This window comes from Adelges cooleyi, unplaced genomic scaffold (assembly GCF_023614345.1).
Source record: "Adelges cooleyi isolate 19-005CV unplaced genomic scaffold, UGA_ACOO_1.1 ACOO_flye_CR_arks_rails_tigmint_CR_PRNA_376, whole genome shotgun sequence".
NCBI classification, from domain to species: Eukaryota; Metazoa; Arthropoda; class Insecta; order Hemiptera; family Adelgidae; genus Adelges; species Adelges cooleyi.
Window position 1 is genome coordinate 6,476,966 of NW_026096053.1, and position 18,735 is coordinate 6,495,700.

Genomic DNA, 18,735 nt, shown 5'->3' on the forward strand with positions numbered 1-18,735 from the left:
CCCGTTAACTGTTTTGACAAAAGTAAATCGTTCAATTAGTTGTTTAATATTTTTTTCGTTATTTAATTGTTAATTTTTTTTTTCGATTTTATCCCCAGTTTTTTTGTTTTTAATCGAGTTTACCGCGTCAGGTGACGTTAATTTCATCGTTATCGTTCGGTTAGTTTTTCATTTTTTTTTGCTCGGGTCCATCCGATTTGACAAGGCGCTAAGCGGATTCACTGCTGTCACTAACGGTAATACGCTATAATACCTACTATTTTTCTTACAACCAAACGGAAACGGAAATGGTTAATATCAACGATAGCACGAGCACGGTCGAGATCAACCGAATAAACATAATATTGCATTACTTGACCGAATCAAACGCAAAACTAATTGTTCCTTATCATACGCGAAAGAATTACAAATATGTTAATTAGCTGTCGTTCATTGTGACGTTTTAACTTACATTTTCGGTCCGTGGTTAATCAAAATAAAACGATAGCAAAATATTTATTTACGTATTATGTGCGGGTTTGTGGCTGTAAAATGTAAATCTAAGGGTCTGGTGATAAAAGGCCATTAGACGAGTTCGAATTTACCCTTAATACACTTACGTCAGTCATAAAATTTATACAGTTCAGCCCTTAGGCCTGTCTCTCGCAGAATGCAATCTCAGAAGGAGTCACGCCATATAAATATATACGTATAATGCAAAATTATATCTAATAACCATTTAGCTGAATCGTCGATAAACAGACGAGGTAGTTTTATTGTAGAATGAATGTTCCTATGGTTATCTAAACACTTAACAGTTAACCATACAAATTTGTTTTTAAATTTAATATAATAGTTCTTAATGATAAGAAGTAGAAACATTCATTTTTGGAACTGTCCTGACTATTCAAATATTTAGTCAGACCTACTGATGGTGTATAACACTAAAATGGTCTAATTATTCCTATTGTATTTTAGTCAATAATGAAAATACAAAAACTATTTCAATAATTAAAATAATTTATTTCATTGTTTGTCTAACCTTGTCTATAAAAACCATAAAAATCGTTAAGAATTTGGTTGAGCTTTCTTAGACTGTTATAGTATTGACATTAAGATATTTACAAGATAAACAAAATAGAATTCAAAAGCAAGGTTTTATTTGATTTACTAGAGGAAAAATAAATAGCGAGTCAGCGACTTATGGCATCTGACGTATACTGGAAAATGTAAGTACACGATTGAACGTAAAACCTAACAAAGTTTATTATATTAACTTCTTTTGAATCCCATATAACGATTTCAATGGAAGATTAAATTGTTTAGTTTCCGGTCTCGATATTTGTTGGAAACAACAATTGGTAGTTTAAGGAGTGTATAAAGTTATGAACTATTGTCTGGATAACACAATATTTTGTGTTATTTTTTTAAGTATCTATTCTTTGTTAGAGCTATTTTGTATATATACGTTTGTTTTCAAGATTTATTGGTAACGTTTCAACTATTTGGAATTTGACTAAAAAAACCCGTGGTTAAAAATGTTTTATAAGTTATTAATGTTTTAAAACCAAAAAAAGAGTTTTCTACACTAATTGATGGAATTTAATTAACATTAAGAAATTCTAAAATATCTCAAGGTTCTTTTAAACAAAATTATTTATGACTCAACTGTAGGTAAGCTTTAAATTACCTAATAACATTTTTTTCCTACTAAAAACGACGTTGGTAGTTATAGTAGATTATTTATGATAATGGTATTTAAAGCACTAAGGTATTTAAACCCTTATTGCTTGGTTTCTCTTTATTAATGGTTCTCTTGAGTTTACTAAAACAAAATACTTACAAAAAAATGATTATTTTGTGTTACTACTGATATATCAGGACGTACAAATTATACAATTCATACACTAGGTTTGTTTAGAGTTTAGATTGATATTTTACAACATTTTTAAATGTTACAATAATTATTATTGATGTGATATTATACTTACAACATTCAATAACATAAAATGTATTACAAAAACTATTACACTTTTAATATAACTATGTATTTAATTGATACATATTCATATTTTATTCTAGAAATTATACTCTATCCACGAAGATTTTTTATTAATAAATGGAATATTTTTCTAAAACGTTTTTGCTTAAAAGTTATAAGCCCAGTATAAAACGTAAAATATTTGTTTTTTTTTTATTTAAAAATATGATTTTGTTTTAAGAAGTTTTTTTAAAAATATTTAGTAGGGTCGTCACAAAAAGTTATTTATGTTATCTTCGTTAACTGGATGACTATTATGGACTGGATGTTAAAGGAGTCGTTTATTGATATGTTTTAAGTAATTATGCTTATTGATTTATTATTAATATTTTTTTTATCAAACCCTAATTATAGTACAATTTGTATGCAATTTTGTTTTACAATAAGCATTACAGATAAAAAAATAATAACATGAATTAGCTTGAGTATAGAAGTAGTTTACTCCATAATAATTTCTTATATTGTTTTCAATATTATATTTTACGTTCGCTTGTTTGTACAGCGGGCGATAGCTCTACTTTTACTGACCTTGGAAATTATCATCTAAATTGTATAAAAACCTCACAAGGGTAATATTTCCATAAAAAAATATATGATCTTTGGAATTGTAATAATTATAATTAAAATTATTAGATTTGAAATAAGTTGTTCCAGTATAAAAAAACGAAATCGTAGTGTATTATTAATGTAATCATTTTTGTTATTTTGTAATTTATTCCAGATGGATCAAGATGAGGAACCGAAACCAGAAAACAAACGTCGGCAGTCCCTTAGTATCGATAAAGCAGCGTTTTTATTGCTCCGGATTAGACGAGTATTCAAAAAAAGAAGTCAGAGCCAACAGATCGAGAAAAGGTTTTTTTTTTAGTTATTTTAATTTCATATAAATAAATGTATATATACATGTATACAATATCCATAGTGTAATTGAAAGCAATACATCATTTTATCTTTATTTATATAAAAATATTATACCAGACGACTACTTCGAGTACGATTTATTAGGGCCACTAGTATATTTTGCTCGAGTAGCGTTTTATTTAAGTTTCCGTTTTTCCAGAAAAACAGTTTTTAAAAGGTTTTGAATAAAATTAGAATACTATCAAACTCGAGTAGCCTATTCTTCTTTTTTTTTTTACCTGGTATTCTTGATTAAAAAAAAAAAAAATAAATAAATGCATCATTTAAACAATATAGTATAGCCTTTAAATTTTAGATTACGTTTCATTATCGTACAACGAAATTACTTTTTATATTTACTTTGAATTATCTGTAAAAATAAACACAATGAGCGATTCGCATGAAACATTTTAACTCAAATATTTAAACTGAACTGCGCAAAAAAGATCATACACAGTGATAAAAATGTGATTTCTCCAAGCCATCCATTTTATTATGAATTTTAAACGGACAAGACTCGAGAACCTATAGACCGCCAATTTCAATAGTTGCTGTAATATTTCCACTTTAGATTGGACTAAACAAATATTTTGCAACGTATTATTTAGGAATTTAAAGTTATGTTTATGCATTTCTAGCTACATTTTATAATGGTTTGGTAAAGTCTGTAGTTAACTTGTTTATTACCTTTAACCGTATTTTCCCGTCATAAGTTTACAATACTTGCGTGCACTTAACAAAAACGATTTAGAAATATTTTTTTGTAAAGAAATGTATTAATGAACTAGAAATGTTAAAGGTTTCAGATCACCGATTATCGATAATGTCGTTACAACAATTTAAGAAACTACGTTGTAATCGTACATATAACTATCCTTAAAACATATTGAGATTAAAGCTAAAACTGGGGTTTAATGTGTCGTAAAAGATAATTCAAATAAAATAGGTATGGAGATCATATTTTGTGTTAAAAATATAAAAACATTTTTTTTGTGGGCGTAAGTGGAATATTATAGTTTGTTTCACTGTAAACTCATTACATCTTAATACTGTCACATTGCGTCCTGTACGGCTTGAGTGATTAAATTAAATACCTGTCCCATATTTATTAGTTTTAACAAAAACGTTTTAATTACCTGTTCCCCGTATAAATGCATTTACAATAATAACTAGGTAATCGTTAAGATAAAATATTGTAATACTTGAAAGTTTATGGAAATAAAATATGTTCAAGTAAAATAAAACTAATTTAAAGGGTTTTCTGGATTCATAATACATTCCACTGTCATTCTCAAACCTCTCAGTAGTCAGTATCTCAGATAAATAGAATCAGCTGGTCTAATTTCCATCATTCACGCTTGACGATTTCGTAACCATTCCCTCTCTCGAGACGCTAAAGCATTCATTTAATAAGGCAGACGTGGCGTGTAATATAATAGACAATATTCCGCCAAAACTTGACGTGAATCCAAAATGAATTAGGTCAGGTGGGATAAATGTAAACCAATGGGGAAAATGCAAATGTAACTTTTTTTTTTATGGGATCAATTTTTTTATTTCAATACGTTTCTATACACTAACATATTGTGTTACAATAATGTATGTACATATGTATGTACGGGATTTGAAATGTTATTATTTTAATCAGATTTCTCTCGCAAAGTTAAAGTGGATTTAACACGCTTTATTGTGTATTTTTATCTAATTTCAAACGTCCACAAACATCATTTATCTTTTTCTATCCTTTCATAAAGACATAAAATAATTAATTAAATGAAACAATTAATTTAATGAAAAAATGCGTATGTTAATGAATTTCGCCGGTTCGTGCGTTTATTATTAATTAATAATTAATCCAATTCTAGTTTTAGTAATTAAATACAAAATAATTAGACACGTTATAAAGGATTCACATTTTTCACACATACCTAATAACTTGTACAGGGCATTATTTTATCATGGGCCACTCAATATCTCATAGGGTTTATTACAAAATTAAAATGTTTTATTTTTATATTGTTTTTATAAAATGTAATTTCAATTTTTCACAACTTTTTTGTTTTTACCCCCTCCCCCAAGAAGCTATCAAAAAACTAGGTTGGGAAGGGGGTAAAAAATAAAAAAATTGTAAAAAAAATATGAGATCAATTTGTATAAAAACATCAAGAAAATAAAATTTCTTTACAGTATTTACATGACTTGAGGTTACTCTCACTTGGATGTCTAGACTAGTTTCGCCAACGTTTCGGAACATTTGCACGTTCCATCTTCAAGGCTGTGGTTCGATGTTGCTCTTACCGCGCTCTCCTGCAGACTGACCGATTCGCTTTCGTGGGCGTAGGTTATATACCATACCCCCACCGCATTATCCGCTTCCTCTTGCCGCTGCCAGCTGTTTTCTATGGCCACGCCCCTTCGCCTTGGCCGGCTACCGCATGACAAAGAAACCGGAGACCAAACGGGACGAAGAGAGCCGGAAATACAGCAAGTGACTATTGATAACGGTAACGAAAATCAGTCATGCGGTAGCCGGCCAAGGCGAAGGGGCGTGGCCGTAGAAAACAGCTGGCAGCGGCAAGAGGAAGCGGATAATGCGGTGAGGGGTATGGTATATAACCTACGCCCACGAAAGCGAATCGGTCAGTCTGCAGGAGAGCGCGGTAAGAGCAACATCGAACCACAGCCTTGAAGATGGAACGTGCAAATGTTCCGAAACGTTGGCGAAACTAGTCAAGACATCCAAGTGGGAGTAACCTCAAGTTTAAATAATTTGTTTAAATTTCTTATTAAACCCTATGAGATATTGTGGTCCACGATAAAAAAAAATCACCCCGTGTGTAAGTGTTCATTTATATTAAATAAAAGAACATTTGTCAATGTTACATATTAATATTATTATAATATTAGTTCTGACGTTTTTAAATGGGTACATAACGTGGTTTTATGCATTTGATAATGCCATTTTTTAGATAAATTACGGGGTTTTTATTTTCTCAACAATTAGAGTTTTATTTTAGAAACTTGTTTCGTGGTTTTGATGATAGTTGCAATGTTTTTGTATTTATGTAAAACTTTTTAATACACAATTTTCTCAAACGCCCATAATCGCAGTCACCGCCCCGGGTAAAATTAAATTGTCGACCTTCTATTCTATTTGCGCAGAAATATTTCCTGTTACCAATTTATTTGAACACACTATAAATATGTTTCTATTTATTGCAATTAGGCTGAGTTTTTAAAACTAACGTTTTACATAATTACTATATCTATTAAGTATAATTTATAAAATCAAAAATTAAATAGCATTTAATATTTGTTTAAATTAAACTTTCATCTGTGACATGCAATTTTCATTGCTGTAGGGAAATACTATTCTCATGTTTAAGGTGATTTAAAAGACTTTGCTATTTTCAATGGAATTGATCCGTGTTAAGGTATATAAATGGGTTTAAACCATGAGGGACAGGGGATTTAGTATAGCAGATTTGTCTATTGTTGTGACAATATTAAGCTTAAGCACCAGCAAGGACGTAAATCTGATAACGGGAATACCGGTATTTGTTGTAAAGGCAAATCTATGGCGTTTTCAGTACAAAGAGCCGTTACATGGACATAAAAACAAAACAAAACGCCGCGTCGGTGCTTGTATTCATCAGGATCATCCGCGGTATCACTGTAGGGTTAAGACAGGACACGTGTAGTTTAAATTGGGCTTATATAAAGTTTTCTTTTCATTACAAGCCCTATATTTGTCAAGTGGCGTTTACTTATAAATCCTGTTTTCAGCGTAGCCTTTGCGTGTAAACACTTCACCATAAAAAATTAAGACGGGGGAATATTTCTTCTAACGATTTATCAATTTATAATATATATGCATGCTTTCGCTCCAAAAACTCATAGCAGTTAAATAGTTTTTGTTGGGAAACATAAAATAGGAAGTTAGAAATTGGCCTTTTTTGAGCACCTATATAATTATTAAATAAATAGATCAGATCTAATTTCAGTCTAATTTTCAATTCTAAAGTTTTTAATAATTAAAACACAATATATTTCTGTTTCTTCTTTATGAAAAAACATGCCTTAATTGAAAATAATTATAACTATGTAATAGGTCTTTTAAGACTCTAGAATAGTTATCGATATTCAAAACCTACTGTAACAAGCCAATTAAATAAAATGAGCCAACAATTGTTAATAAAACCAAATCTGATGTACTTTATTATTTCTTTTGCCAGATCCAGTGTCAGAGTTGAGCTAATGTCGTCAGCCGGAGATTTTGTTTTTCTCCTTAACTATAGGTATTTTGGTCAATTCGGCCCCCTGTACTACACATCACAATAAATATAACAGGGGTTAAATAAAGGTTTTGCTCCCCATACCTCTTCCTTAAGCTCGTTCACAATTTCTCAGTATTGTTATCGGGTTTTTCGTTATACATTTTGCGATTCTCAAAATAAAGTCAAACACATAAAATAGATACACGTTTCTATCTCTCCGTATAATAAACATGATAAAGATGAAATCTGGACATAGTGGGTATGGAATATAGTAGGGTGGGCTAGAAATTACTATAACTAAAGGTGATTAAATTACTTTTAAATTTCGCTTCGATTTTCTCGATCTTTAAGGGAGAGGAATGGAAGGGTCCAAAAGTTTAAACAATTTTTGATAAAGTAACTTTTTTTGTGCAATATTTGATCTATAGACTTAGTACATGAAGAAATCGGCTCAGTGATCAAAAAGAAATCGTGGGTCCAGACACAAAAATAAATCGTAAGACCTTCTCATCTTCGCTTTGAAGCTAAAAGTTTTAAAACTATTGACATCTTTTAGACATTATAAAAATAAACCATAAAATGCTTTGCTAAAAGAAACGTATTCAACAAATTTAGGTAATGATAATTTTATTGGCTTTTTCGTTCCATCTTTCAATTCACGCACTATTGTCCTAGAGTTGCCGATTTTCGAAAGTATAAATATCGGGGGCGTACTCAGTTTTTTCTACAGGAGAGGCCGAGGCTTATATTTAACCAGCACCCTATAAAGTTTTGACATCTCCCCCCCCCCCCATGTACGGTGTATTTTAAGGCCACGGGGGATGTATCTTTACCCCGTGAGCACGCCCATGATAAAGGTCTTATATGTCACTTGATTTTAAATTATGTTTTACACCGTACCCGCGTCTTAAAGTTTATTTCCATTTTTAAATAGAATTACATTTAAAAAATCCCAAGACCACTCGTATCGCCCAATTTTATTTTTGACATATTTTTTCATTATTTATATTCTTTTTTTTTTTATATGATGATGTTATGTTATTTTTTACCCGGCTAGTCCCCGTGAACCGTGTTGTTCTGTGGCCAGACATATTATTGCGTGTCAGGTCACACAAGGGTGAATAGTGGCGACATATACGTATGTATATTGTACTGTATATTTCATTTAACCAGCAGCACGCGAAACTCCGGCGCGCCAGGCGTTGACCATTTTTCACTCGTAGTCGCCGCGGTAGATTATTCCCTTACGCCATCAAACCCGGTGTCGAGTATAATATAAATCATACAAGCTTAAAACTATTGCGAGGTACGCGCTTTTACCTCGCCCTCGATTCTTCGTTATATATAAAACCTTCAGTGCTCGGTTCGATCAAACGGACGTGGTCGCAAAACTTTATCTTACGTGGTCGCATGATTATTTGATTTTTTTCAATAAATGAACTGTTGACAATCCTCTATACTTGATTGTGCTACATTTAACACGTTTTGACTGCTTGCGAATGACCGCGACCGTCGTTTATGTTAATGAAGTAAAACTGGACGATTTGCCTGTGTGTGTGAATAAAACCAATTGTTCTCGTCTTTAGTATCAAGGAAGAGGGACATAAAGTATAAACGGCAAGTCTGCTGATTCCGGTACATAAAATGTGTTGGTTAACATAACCGAGCATTACTATAATAATTTATCTGTCAACTGCTAGTTATTGAACGCGCATTTTTTAAATTCGACTTAGATTTATAGCGGTTAAAAGTATTATTTTGTACTTTGAAAATTATTAACCATACAAGAGGAGGTCGGTTTATATGAGACAACGTCACGTGGGATGAACCGAAGAATGATGCGGCTGGGCTAAAATCCTTATTAAAAACACACTGGGTCGTAATATTTTTATTAACAGCTTAGGGCAATAGCTGAACCCAGAGCCAGTCATTTTATTATTGCTTAATAACGTGTCAAGCTGGATTTTTTTTTAATTTCTTTCATTTTAAAATTAGTTTTGAGCGTTAAGTTTTTCAAATACAAACCACATTATTTCATCAAAACAAAAATGTATCTGGCGTTGACAGAATACACCTACCGTAATTCTGTACTTGGCAATGAAATAAAAACAATCACCAGCCGAGCCGACGGGCTGAATTGTGCTTTTTTTGTATTATACAAAAAAATGTATCCAAGTTAAGTTATGTAAAAGTTTTTGACCTGACAAATGTCCAATACCACTATAACATTTCCGCGAATCGTAATGCTTTATATCAAGTATTTAGAAAGCATAATATGCTTCGTAATAAAAAAATGATCAATAATAATACTGTAACTAATTTTGTTAACATATTTTTTCTCCCATTGACTTATAAAGTATCGATTACTTCCGATGAGAGTATGGGTATAATACATAAGTAAAAGTCTGACTAGAGTAATTTATTATTTAAAAATATTTTGTCTACGGAAAAACGTGGTATGTTATTACAGAATACCGAATTCTTATTTCCTTTCAGTCATAAAGTGAAATTAAAAAATAATTATAAAAAAAATAATTAATTATAAAATTAACTTTTAAAGTGCAGCATTTGAGGCATTTTTTAATACATTTGTTGTTGTTGTGAGCAAGGAACAAAAAAAAAGTAGCGATTTAAAAAATTTAAACAGGGTTCCCCGCATTTGATAGTGGGATCTTGAGAGGAAGGAAATTAAGTTATTATAATTTATAACCAACGGACGTTTTAACGGTTGATTCGCAGTTTGCAACAAAGATAAGGTTACGCATTTTGAAGATGTTAATATTTTAAAAGATTCACGTAAAAATCAACTTGATTTAAAAGAGCACTTAAAATAATAACTTTTTTTCTAATTCATCCATCCAAGTGGTTAAAATTATGGTAAGCCCGTTAGTAAAAATGTATTATTAAACATTTTAGAAATACAAGTTCATTTATAATTTTTTTTTACAATGAACCAAATTTTAACGATCTAAAAAAATAATATACAAAGTAAAAACTTTGTAAAATATGGTTTACAATATTATTTGTCCCACTATTTCTTATGATATCATATCATAATCATATCTTTCTTGGATTTTAAATGCACTTTTCTATCTACCTTAACCAATACACATTTATTTAAACGAACAGTTAATTAAGTTAGCTCAATGAAATTTAAATGCAATACACTATATACTACGAATCTAATATACTGGTTATAAAAGTATGTCTTTATTTATTTTATACAATCAATTAATTATATCCACATGTGTATAATTCTGATTTTTTCCAAACGGATTATTTTCATTATCCACTTTAAAAACTTAACGCTTTCTTTTTAGGTCGTCAACACAATTTTTTAAAAACTTATTTTTAGAATCGCCTATTGAACCATAAATTTTAATTATTACTACTTCCGTGTTTAATATTAAAGTTTTTCTATTTTCCATTAACATACTGTTTTAATAAAAAAATAACGATCAAAGTTATTTGTGTAATGATAAAATGAATGTATATTTTAATTATATCGAAAAATAAAACTTTACCATAACAAAAAAAATAATAATAATAACTAACGATTTTATCGTTACATATTTTATCTATTGTGAAGATCTTTTTATTAATATGACACGCTTTCCATTCATTCAAAAGTTATTAAAACTGGCAACCGGCAAAAAAAAGTTTCGTCCAAGACGATATTAGAACGCAATAAATCAGCGCCGCCAAAATATAACTATACAAACACATTTTTCAAGCAAATCAAATAGCGTTAACGTTTAATTTATTTGTAGAATTCGCTTTTCTAGAATCATTTTGGCTTTCTTCGCCGTTGTAGTGAAAAATGGTGTATCCAGGGGCGTAGTCGGCCAACCTTATTTGTGTTAATACAAAATCAAATCTATATAAGACTAGATTTTCGTCTGGTTTGTCGAACGTCCCTGACGCCAATCAATCGGTTTTATAAACATGAATAATATCATGGCAGGGATGTGCAGCGTCGTCTCTGACAACTCACCAGGGGTCATGATTGACTTTATTCCGAGGCTGTTCCCTTCGGTTACATGCGAAAGAAAATTGCAGACTTAATAAAAAATTAGTTTGTGCATAAAATAACGCGAAGACCCGCGGTAGGTACAGGTAAAAATGTTATATGACTGTTAAAAGCTCCAAGTATTCATTGAAATGATAAAATATATAATTATATTATATGTATAATATACATGACAATAAAAATACTTTATAAAATAAAAACATATTTTTTTATTCGTAACTTGCCTATTGTACTATATGAAGGGGTTTGTCCTATAAATAGTTCTCATTAATTATTAATTATTTTAAAATCGATACAATGAAATAGAAGAGACTTTATGAAAATGGAAAACAACAAATAAATATTTTATGTTATTGTTTTATAAACCATTTGATGTAATAATCATCTCTATTTAACCTAAGTATAAAACCTATGGCCATTGACCTCTGTAGTGAAAGCCATTTATTACAATAAAAAAACGATAATGAATATGTCCTGAAATGTCTTATATTATGTTTTTTAATTACTTATTTTACAAAAACGCGGAAATTATATTTTATCTTTATTTTACAAAAATGAATAGCTTTGCTGTCCACGCCATTTTTATGAAAACTTTTAAAAAGTATTCTTCACTTAACGAATTAGAAAATATACAGCTATAATAACTGTAGACATTTAGGTAGAAACATTTCACATTTAAAAAAAAAAATTAGATTCTAAAATTAATTTTGAAACAATAACTTATAATTTATTTATATTTATTATTATTTTTTTTATAGAATTTTGTCGTTTGAAGTATTTTAAATAAAATATTATTTTATCATAATCCTGTATAGGTCTAGGAAAAAGAGTCAGCTGTATTTTTTAAATTTAACGCAAAAAATAAAAATATGATTAATTATTGTGCATTTTCAATAATATTTTAAGTAAATTAAGAAGAAAGGATTTACCAGGATTAGAAGGATTGTGCATATACCGAAATAGTGAATAATTGAAAATTAAAAAGCTTAAGCTGACCAACAAGATATTTATAATAAAGCAAGTACGAAAAAAGTAGTATTACATGTTTTATTAAACAAATTGATTAAAATCATTACACATCCTAAGCACATAAAAAATAAATGAGCATTATAATTATGTTTTCAAAATTTTTTTCGCGTGAAAGTTTAAATTGACTACTACATCATTTTCGCTGAAAACATACCTAGATCGTAAGACCAAAACGTTGACTTTGAAATTACTAATTGAAAAAAATCTTAAAAAAATCCAATAATTATTTTCCTAATTTTTTAAAAACGGAAATTAAGCTGATATTTTGAACAGGAATTTTAATGTTTGACCTATTGCTTTTGTTTATAATAAAAATCCAATTATTATTTAAACAGTTATATAAGTTCTTTAAATTATTTTTTATATGATTTTAGTTCATTAAATCGTTTGATTAGTAATAAATTGTAACCCTATCGAGAAAGAAAAAAGCCCAGAACGAATTTCGTGTTTAAGGGGCATTACTTATGTAAAATAGGTACATAAACACATTCTTAAAAATGGTTGCCTATTCTTCTTAACTTATCTGATCTAGTTTCCTTTCAATTTTGTTTTTCTGACATGAGTTCCATTACTTCTGTAATATCGTTAAACGTTTATACACTGAAATACAATTATCATCTAAGTATATTTTTCATAAATTATCACCTTACGCAGGTTACGGTATTACTGTAAATTTGAATAGAAATTTTAATGTAAATTTCAGAAGTAAACAAACAAACTATTTATTACAGTTGTATTAAAACATTACAGAAACATTTAAAATTTGTTTCTTTATTCCGGTCTTCTTAGTTTGTACGTGTAGTTATTTAGCCCGGGAATTTTAAATAGTTGTGATTTTTTTTTTTATTGAACCCCTTAACCCCCTAACCCCCCCCCCCCTCCTTACACTTTATTTAGCTCAATACTTAAATTGTATAATACCGTTAGTTGTTTTAATTGTTATCACATATCGGGTATCAATATAAAAATTACAAGTGTTCTTATGAGCCGCCGTACCGACTGGCTGTCAGTTTTCGCGTCAGGGAGACAGACTATAATAGTTAATTGAAAAGATAATTGGAGTTCTCTGATGTTTCTGATCACACTGACCTGAAATCGTGAGAATCGTAAGTAATCGTCATTTTGCCGCGAAACGGCGAAAACATAATGTCGGCCTAAATTTCTTTTCTGTGATATAATCTTTTTACTTGACAGTGTTAAATTGAAAAAAAATCAAAATGAATTTGAATAAGAAAAACTAATTTATTTGAATGTATTGCATTAGATTCTTATGAGACCATGGGTTCCACCTATTACTTATTAATTTCCATTACTAGAACAAAATAAAAAAATAAAATTCAAAATTCAAAGTAAATGGTTTCTTACTTCTAATTGGTTGGTTTATTCTGAATTGAAAGAAGGGGCATTCTGTGAATCAGTGTGATCAAGTCATTTTTCCGAATATATTTCAACTACTTAAAATTGTATGTGTACTACCAGTACACATACGATCGCAGTATCCACTGCGACACCAGAAAGGTCCATTTCCAGATTAAAAAGAGTAAAAACATACCTTAGAAATACTATGAAAGAGGTAAATTGTAATCATATACAATTTTTAATTGTATTTTAATCATCTAACTTATTTTAAACAGGATCGTCTAAATGGCTTAGTTCTTCTAAGCTATTATCGAGAGTCGCCTGAAGAAGTATTGGATGAATTTGCCAAAAAGCCAAGAAAAATAGATATTTTGTTATAGCTTATAAGTGTTAAAAAGTGAAATAAACTTGGTGTTTTTTTTTTTGCAATGCCTGAAAAAGTATTGGATGAATTAGCAAGTAAGCCAAGAAAAATACAAATTTTGTTATAAGTTAAATAAATTTAATGAGTTCTTTTTTCCAACCATGAACCCCCCCCCCCCATAAAAAATTCCTGTCTACGCCACTGATTAAAGCCAAGCAATAATTTCAAAAACGTTAGTTAAAAAAAAAAAAAAATAAATAAACTTTTTGTCAATCGGCGATATTGATTTTATTTATGTATTTCTTGAAACGGGAAAGTTATTAAAATATTTATAAATTCATACTACTCTTATATATTTTATTCTTGCTACTATAAACGGATTCATCATTTGCTATTATTTTTTTAAAGTAGTTTGCGCTACGCGATGTGGGTCGAAATATTGTCATATTCTAACCCGTCCTTGGAAGTTATTGCACGTTTCCATTTAGTTATGTATCCGAACAAACTCCAAAAGCCGTTTGTCTGAAAACGCCCATAAGTTTCCATTAGTACCGAACATAATATTATTATGCGTATGGAAAGTACAAAACGTAAGTGTAAAGCTCGGTAGTCGTGCAAATAATTACCAATTTCGCATATAGCCGTAAGATATGATTTATGGATTCTTAAGATGATGCCCGTATAACGAGGTAGTTTTGGGGACGGCTCATAATGTCTTGTTGTATTATCGTATATTGTATTAGGTACGTTTTATTAAGCACGTTTGCTTCCAGTTTTTCCCACCCAAATGTCCTATAAATAAAAATGAACGACTCGATTTATTATTTTATAATGTAAAAATGGAAAACCACTATAGCGTATAATACTGAAGCTGAAAATAAGTAGACGTTTGTTTATAATACACAGTATTCAGAATTTCGCATTATTAATCGTAATTATTATTACTTGGGTATTATACGCATCTGACATCAAAGTTATATTTTGTGGTTTAAAACGGTTTCTATATTTTTCTAGTGCGTGAGCGTTGATGACAAGCTAAGAAGGTATCGGTTTTATAATTATGTGTTATTGTTTGTGTCTAGTCGTTGTACAGTAAACATATTTTTTTCAGCACGTTTATTGTTCAGAAATAATAATTATACGCGATGCATACATAGAAATAAAAAGTTTAAAACCCAAACATTTTCATAGGTTTTTCGAGCTCTGACGTAAGTAAAAACTTCGAAGAAAAGGGTCAGACAAAGTTAAGTTTGGACATTGGGTGTTACGCGTATAACCCTAATAAAAATGAAATTATAAATCCGTTTAGAACCGTATGTATCTGTCTCCGCCTTAAGATGAGAAAATAAACCTATTCAAAGTTCAAGTAATGTAAAGTAAATCACATAAAAAAAACCCACTGAATTATTACAGTTTTTGGATAAAATTAACCATATGAAATTGGAGAGTCCTTAATTTTATTTATTTCATGGCTTTTCCATATTAATTGTTTAACAAACAGGTTAAATCGTCAAACAAATTGTAGTAATAATGAAAAATGAACAGAGAACTATAAAATTAAAAAATCATTTCATCCGTTTAATAAAAAGTTTTATTTCGTTTTTCTAATTAGAAAAGTTACTTAGTAGGTTGTATTCCGGAAGTCTTAACATATTTTAATACGCGTTTATGGTAGACTTGTCATAATAAATATGGTCCTCGGGTACATTAAATAAAGTGTAGTTGACTCTAGTGCTACTGTGAGGTTAAGTACTACTTATCCACAAAAATAATCAACTATTTTTAAATGTAATAATTATAAAAGCATAATAGAAAAAAATGCATTATAAAGTTAAATAAACATGACATTTTTGGATTTTTTTCTGGGAAAAAATTGCATTGTTATTTACTTCTTTTGTTTGCAATCACCAGACCTGACCTTAAGTCGCTACCAAGAATTTAATAATTTGTATAATTAACAAGTTAAAAAGTGTACATAGAGAAAAATGTACATTGTTTCATGTTTTCACAACTTTGCGGTTGGTTTTTTTTTTATTAAATGTACAAATTTCTCGATACGTTTGGTTTGTGGAATTTAATTTGTTGAAGATATTCCAGTCGAAGGTCTTTGTTGTCCTGATGGGTGTTCATGTGTTTTATTAAATCATGCGCGCACTTGCTCTCCGGTCGAATACTTGGCTTGACATGTGGTGCGTAAAACGACTCGAATACGACGTTATTATATTATATTATCCAAAACGTTAAAAATAACACAAGTGTTAATGATTCGCACGTCATAATGTTATCATTTTACGTGTTGTACTCGAATGCTATTTGCAAATTATGCGACAAGCTGTGAATTTAAATTGAAGATTTATTAAATTACTCCGTTTGTAAACAACGCGAATCTTAAAAAATATTTAATTCATTATATATTTTGAACTCATCGGTTCGGGCCGATTTTTCGGAAAAGAAGAGAAAAAGGCAAATAACATCAAACCGATTTATTCATTTACATTAACTTATATTTTATAATAGTGTCAAAGGAATAAACGGAAAAAAGTGGGTTTAAACGTATTGGCCGATTTAAAAATTGTGATATGATATACAAAAAACTAGATCCAAAGCTTAGCTGTGATCTAAAAGGGTTGATCTTACATTCTGGCGTACATGAATTCTAATTTTTGTTTAATTAGAGAATACCTCACTTATACGTTTTTTTGAATAACAATCATAAAAATACATTTTTTTTTAGGCGAGGTCAAACATGATAATATTATAACAATGTGTATACTACAAGCGAACTAAATTGTTTAGCTCAGAATTGAGATACTCACTTTTAAATCCTTAGGCTTACAATTATAAAAGTCTAAAACGGCGAATATTTTCCTGAAATTTTTGGGATTTTCCGAAAAAAAAGGTTTTTCCACAAGTCTCTAAACAAAACTTTTTTCTCTGGAAACTCATTAGTTTTATGTGAAATATTAAAACGTAATTATGACTATAGCGTGATCTATCTGTTAGTTTACAGAAAGCGTGCCAGCTGTAATTACAATAATTTTAATAAATGCTAGTGGACTTCCTACCGTACCAGCAATTACTTTATAAATACGCACTTGAATATATTTTATAATATGAGCACACGAGCATAAAATATGAACTATCTAGTTTAGGAAGCACGGCCGTGAGTAGTTTTGTAGAGTGCAACATCTGTTTTTGTTATATACATAATTATTTGTTTTACATAATTAGTATTGTTATTATACATAATAGATATACTTAATAATATTACACCTTTGCTAGTTTTGAATTCAGTTTTTCAATTCATCGACGGTGGCGCAAGCCAATATGTGTTCGAGCTTCCGGCTGGTATTTTTGTTTATTTGTCGGATCTCATTTAGGATGCAGCACACGGTATTCGGGGGGTTGACATCAATTGGAGCAGGTTGGTTTGGATAATTGATTTTAAGTCTTGACCGTAATCAAACGGACGGTAGTGCTACTCGAGAGTGTGTTAAAACGACACACCCTCGAGCCAGCCCCCTATGCTATGTCGGAGTGGCTTGACATAGCATGTATATATGTATGTAGTGATTGCATAATAGCTTATATGTATAAATACTAAGTAGTAGAACAATTTGTCACGTTTAGAAGATGTCACCGGATGGCATTATAGTGTGCGTGCTTTGTATGCTTCGGAGGTCGATTATGTTTTTTTTTTTGAACTATTAGTAATTATTATCTTACGGCTGACGAAGAGAAGGTCGAATTACACAATATTATAGTTTGCCGAACGGAAGACCGTTGTGCCGCGCCGCTGCTGGACTCTCGTGTGAACCATTAGGTTGGCGGCGGATGCGTTTAATTGCGATAAACTTGATACACATAAATATATTATTCCACTATTATAATAGTGGAATAATAACTACAGTTCGTGTGTACAATTACAATATACAATGTACACGGTAAAATGATGGTCTCTGTACTGTCCTATAGCGGTATACGTTAATAACCAATAGTAATGAATGATATTATGTGAGAATGAACTTGTCACTGTAATGTATTCTAAACATACGATGTCCGGGGGGGGGGGAGGGGGTGGTTGAGAGAGCGAGTAATAATTTTGGGGGTCATTTGTCTTCGACCCCAACGACGTCTTCAGTTGACATACCCAAATCAGGTCTTGCTCTCCAACGCCCGGACGGACCGGTAAATGTATCATTACTATGTATTATTATTAAACTAATTTTCGAGTAATTCGGACGCCCAAAACTGATTTGTGGAAAGAAGTTTTTTTAACTTCCGTGTTGACTCTGTCTTGCACTTTTTTTGTCTGCGAGTTTGACCTTTTCGATTTGACCAACTGTCCTATAACCCGATTAGAAATTCCAATGGTGGATGGCTGTTGGGTATTAACATGCTTAGGTAAGTATGTAAGTAGAGTTCAGTTAATTTTATAATTATTATTGTTTTCTTTTTACTGGACTAGTGATTTTTTTTCCAATATTATAATTATTCTAAAATTAAAATAATGGTGAACTCATGAAATATGAAATAATTCCACTTAATATAATATCTGGACAGTTAATAAAAATGGTAATCATTCAAAATAAATAAATAGGGCTATACAGAATACGATAAAATAATTAACGGAGGAAAGTATTGCGCATTTATTTTTGCGTGTTTAACGGTTTATTTAACTAAATACAAAATAAAACAAAGAATAATTGGACTAATTATGTAGTTCCCAAAATAAAATTATAGTATGTGCATATAA

At 30.3% G+C, this 18,735-nt stretch overlaps 1 protein-coding gene across 2 annotated transcripts in view; it reads left to right on the top strand.

Moving 5' to 3' along the window:
- Nucleotides 1–18,735, top strand: part of LOC126841097 (ankyrin repeat and fibronectin type-III domain-containing protein 1) — a 116,725-nt gene continuing 97,990 nt past the window's right edge. Inside the window, exons 1-2 of one of the 2 annotated variants that reach the window (XM_050577356.1) lie at nt 1–236; nt 2,742–2,875. In XM_050577356.1, coding sequence (XP_050433313.1) covers nt 2,742–2,875 — 134 coding nt within the window. In that variant the 5' untranslated portion in view covers nt 1–236. The remainder of the gene's footprint in view (nt 237–2,741; nt 2,876–18,735) is intronic. The other variant, XM_050577357.1, reaches the window with a different exon arrangement.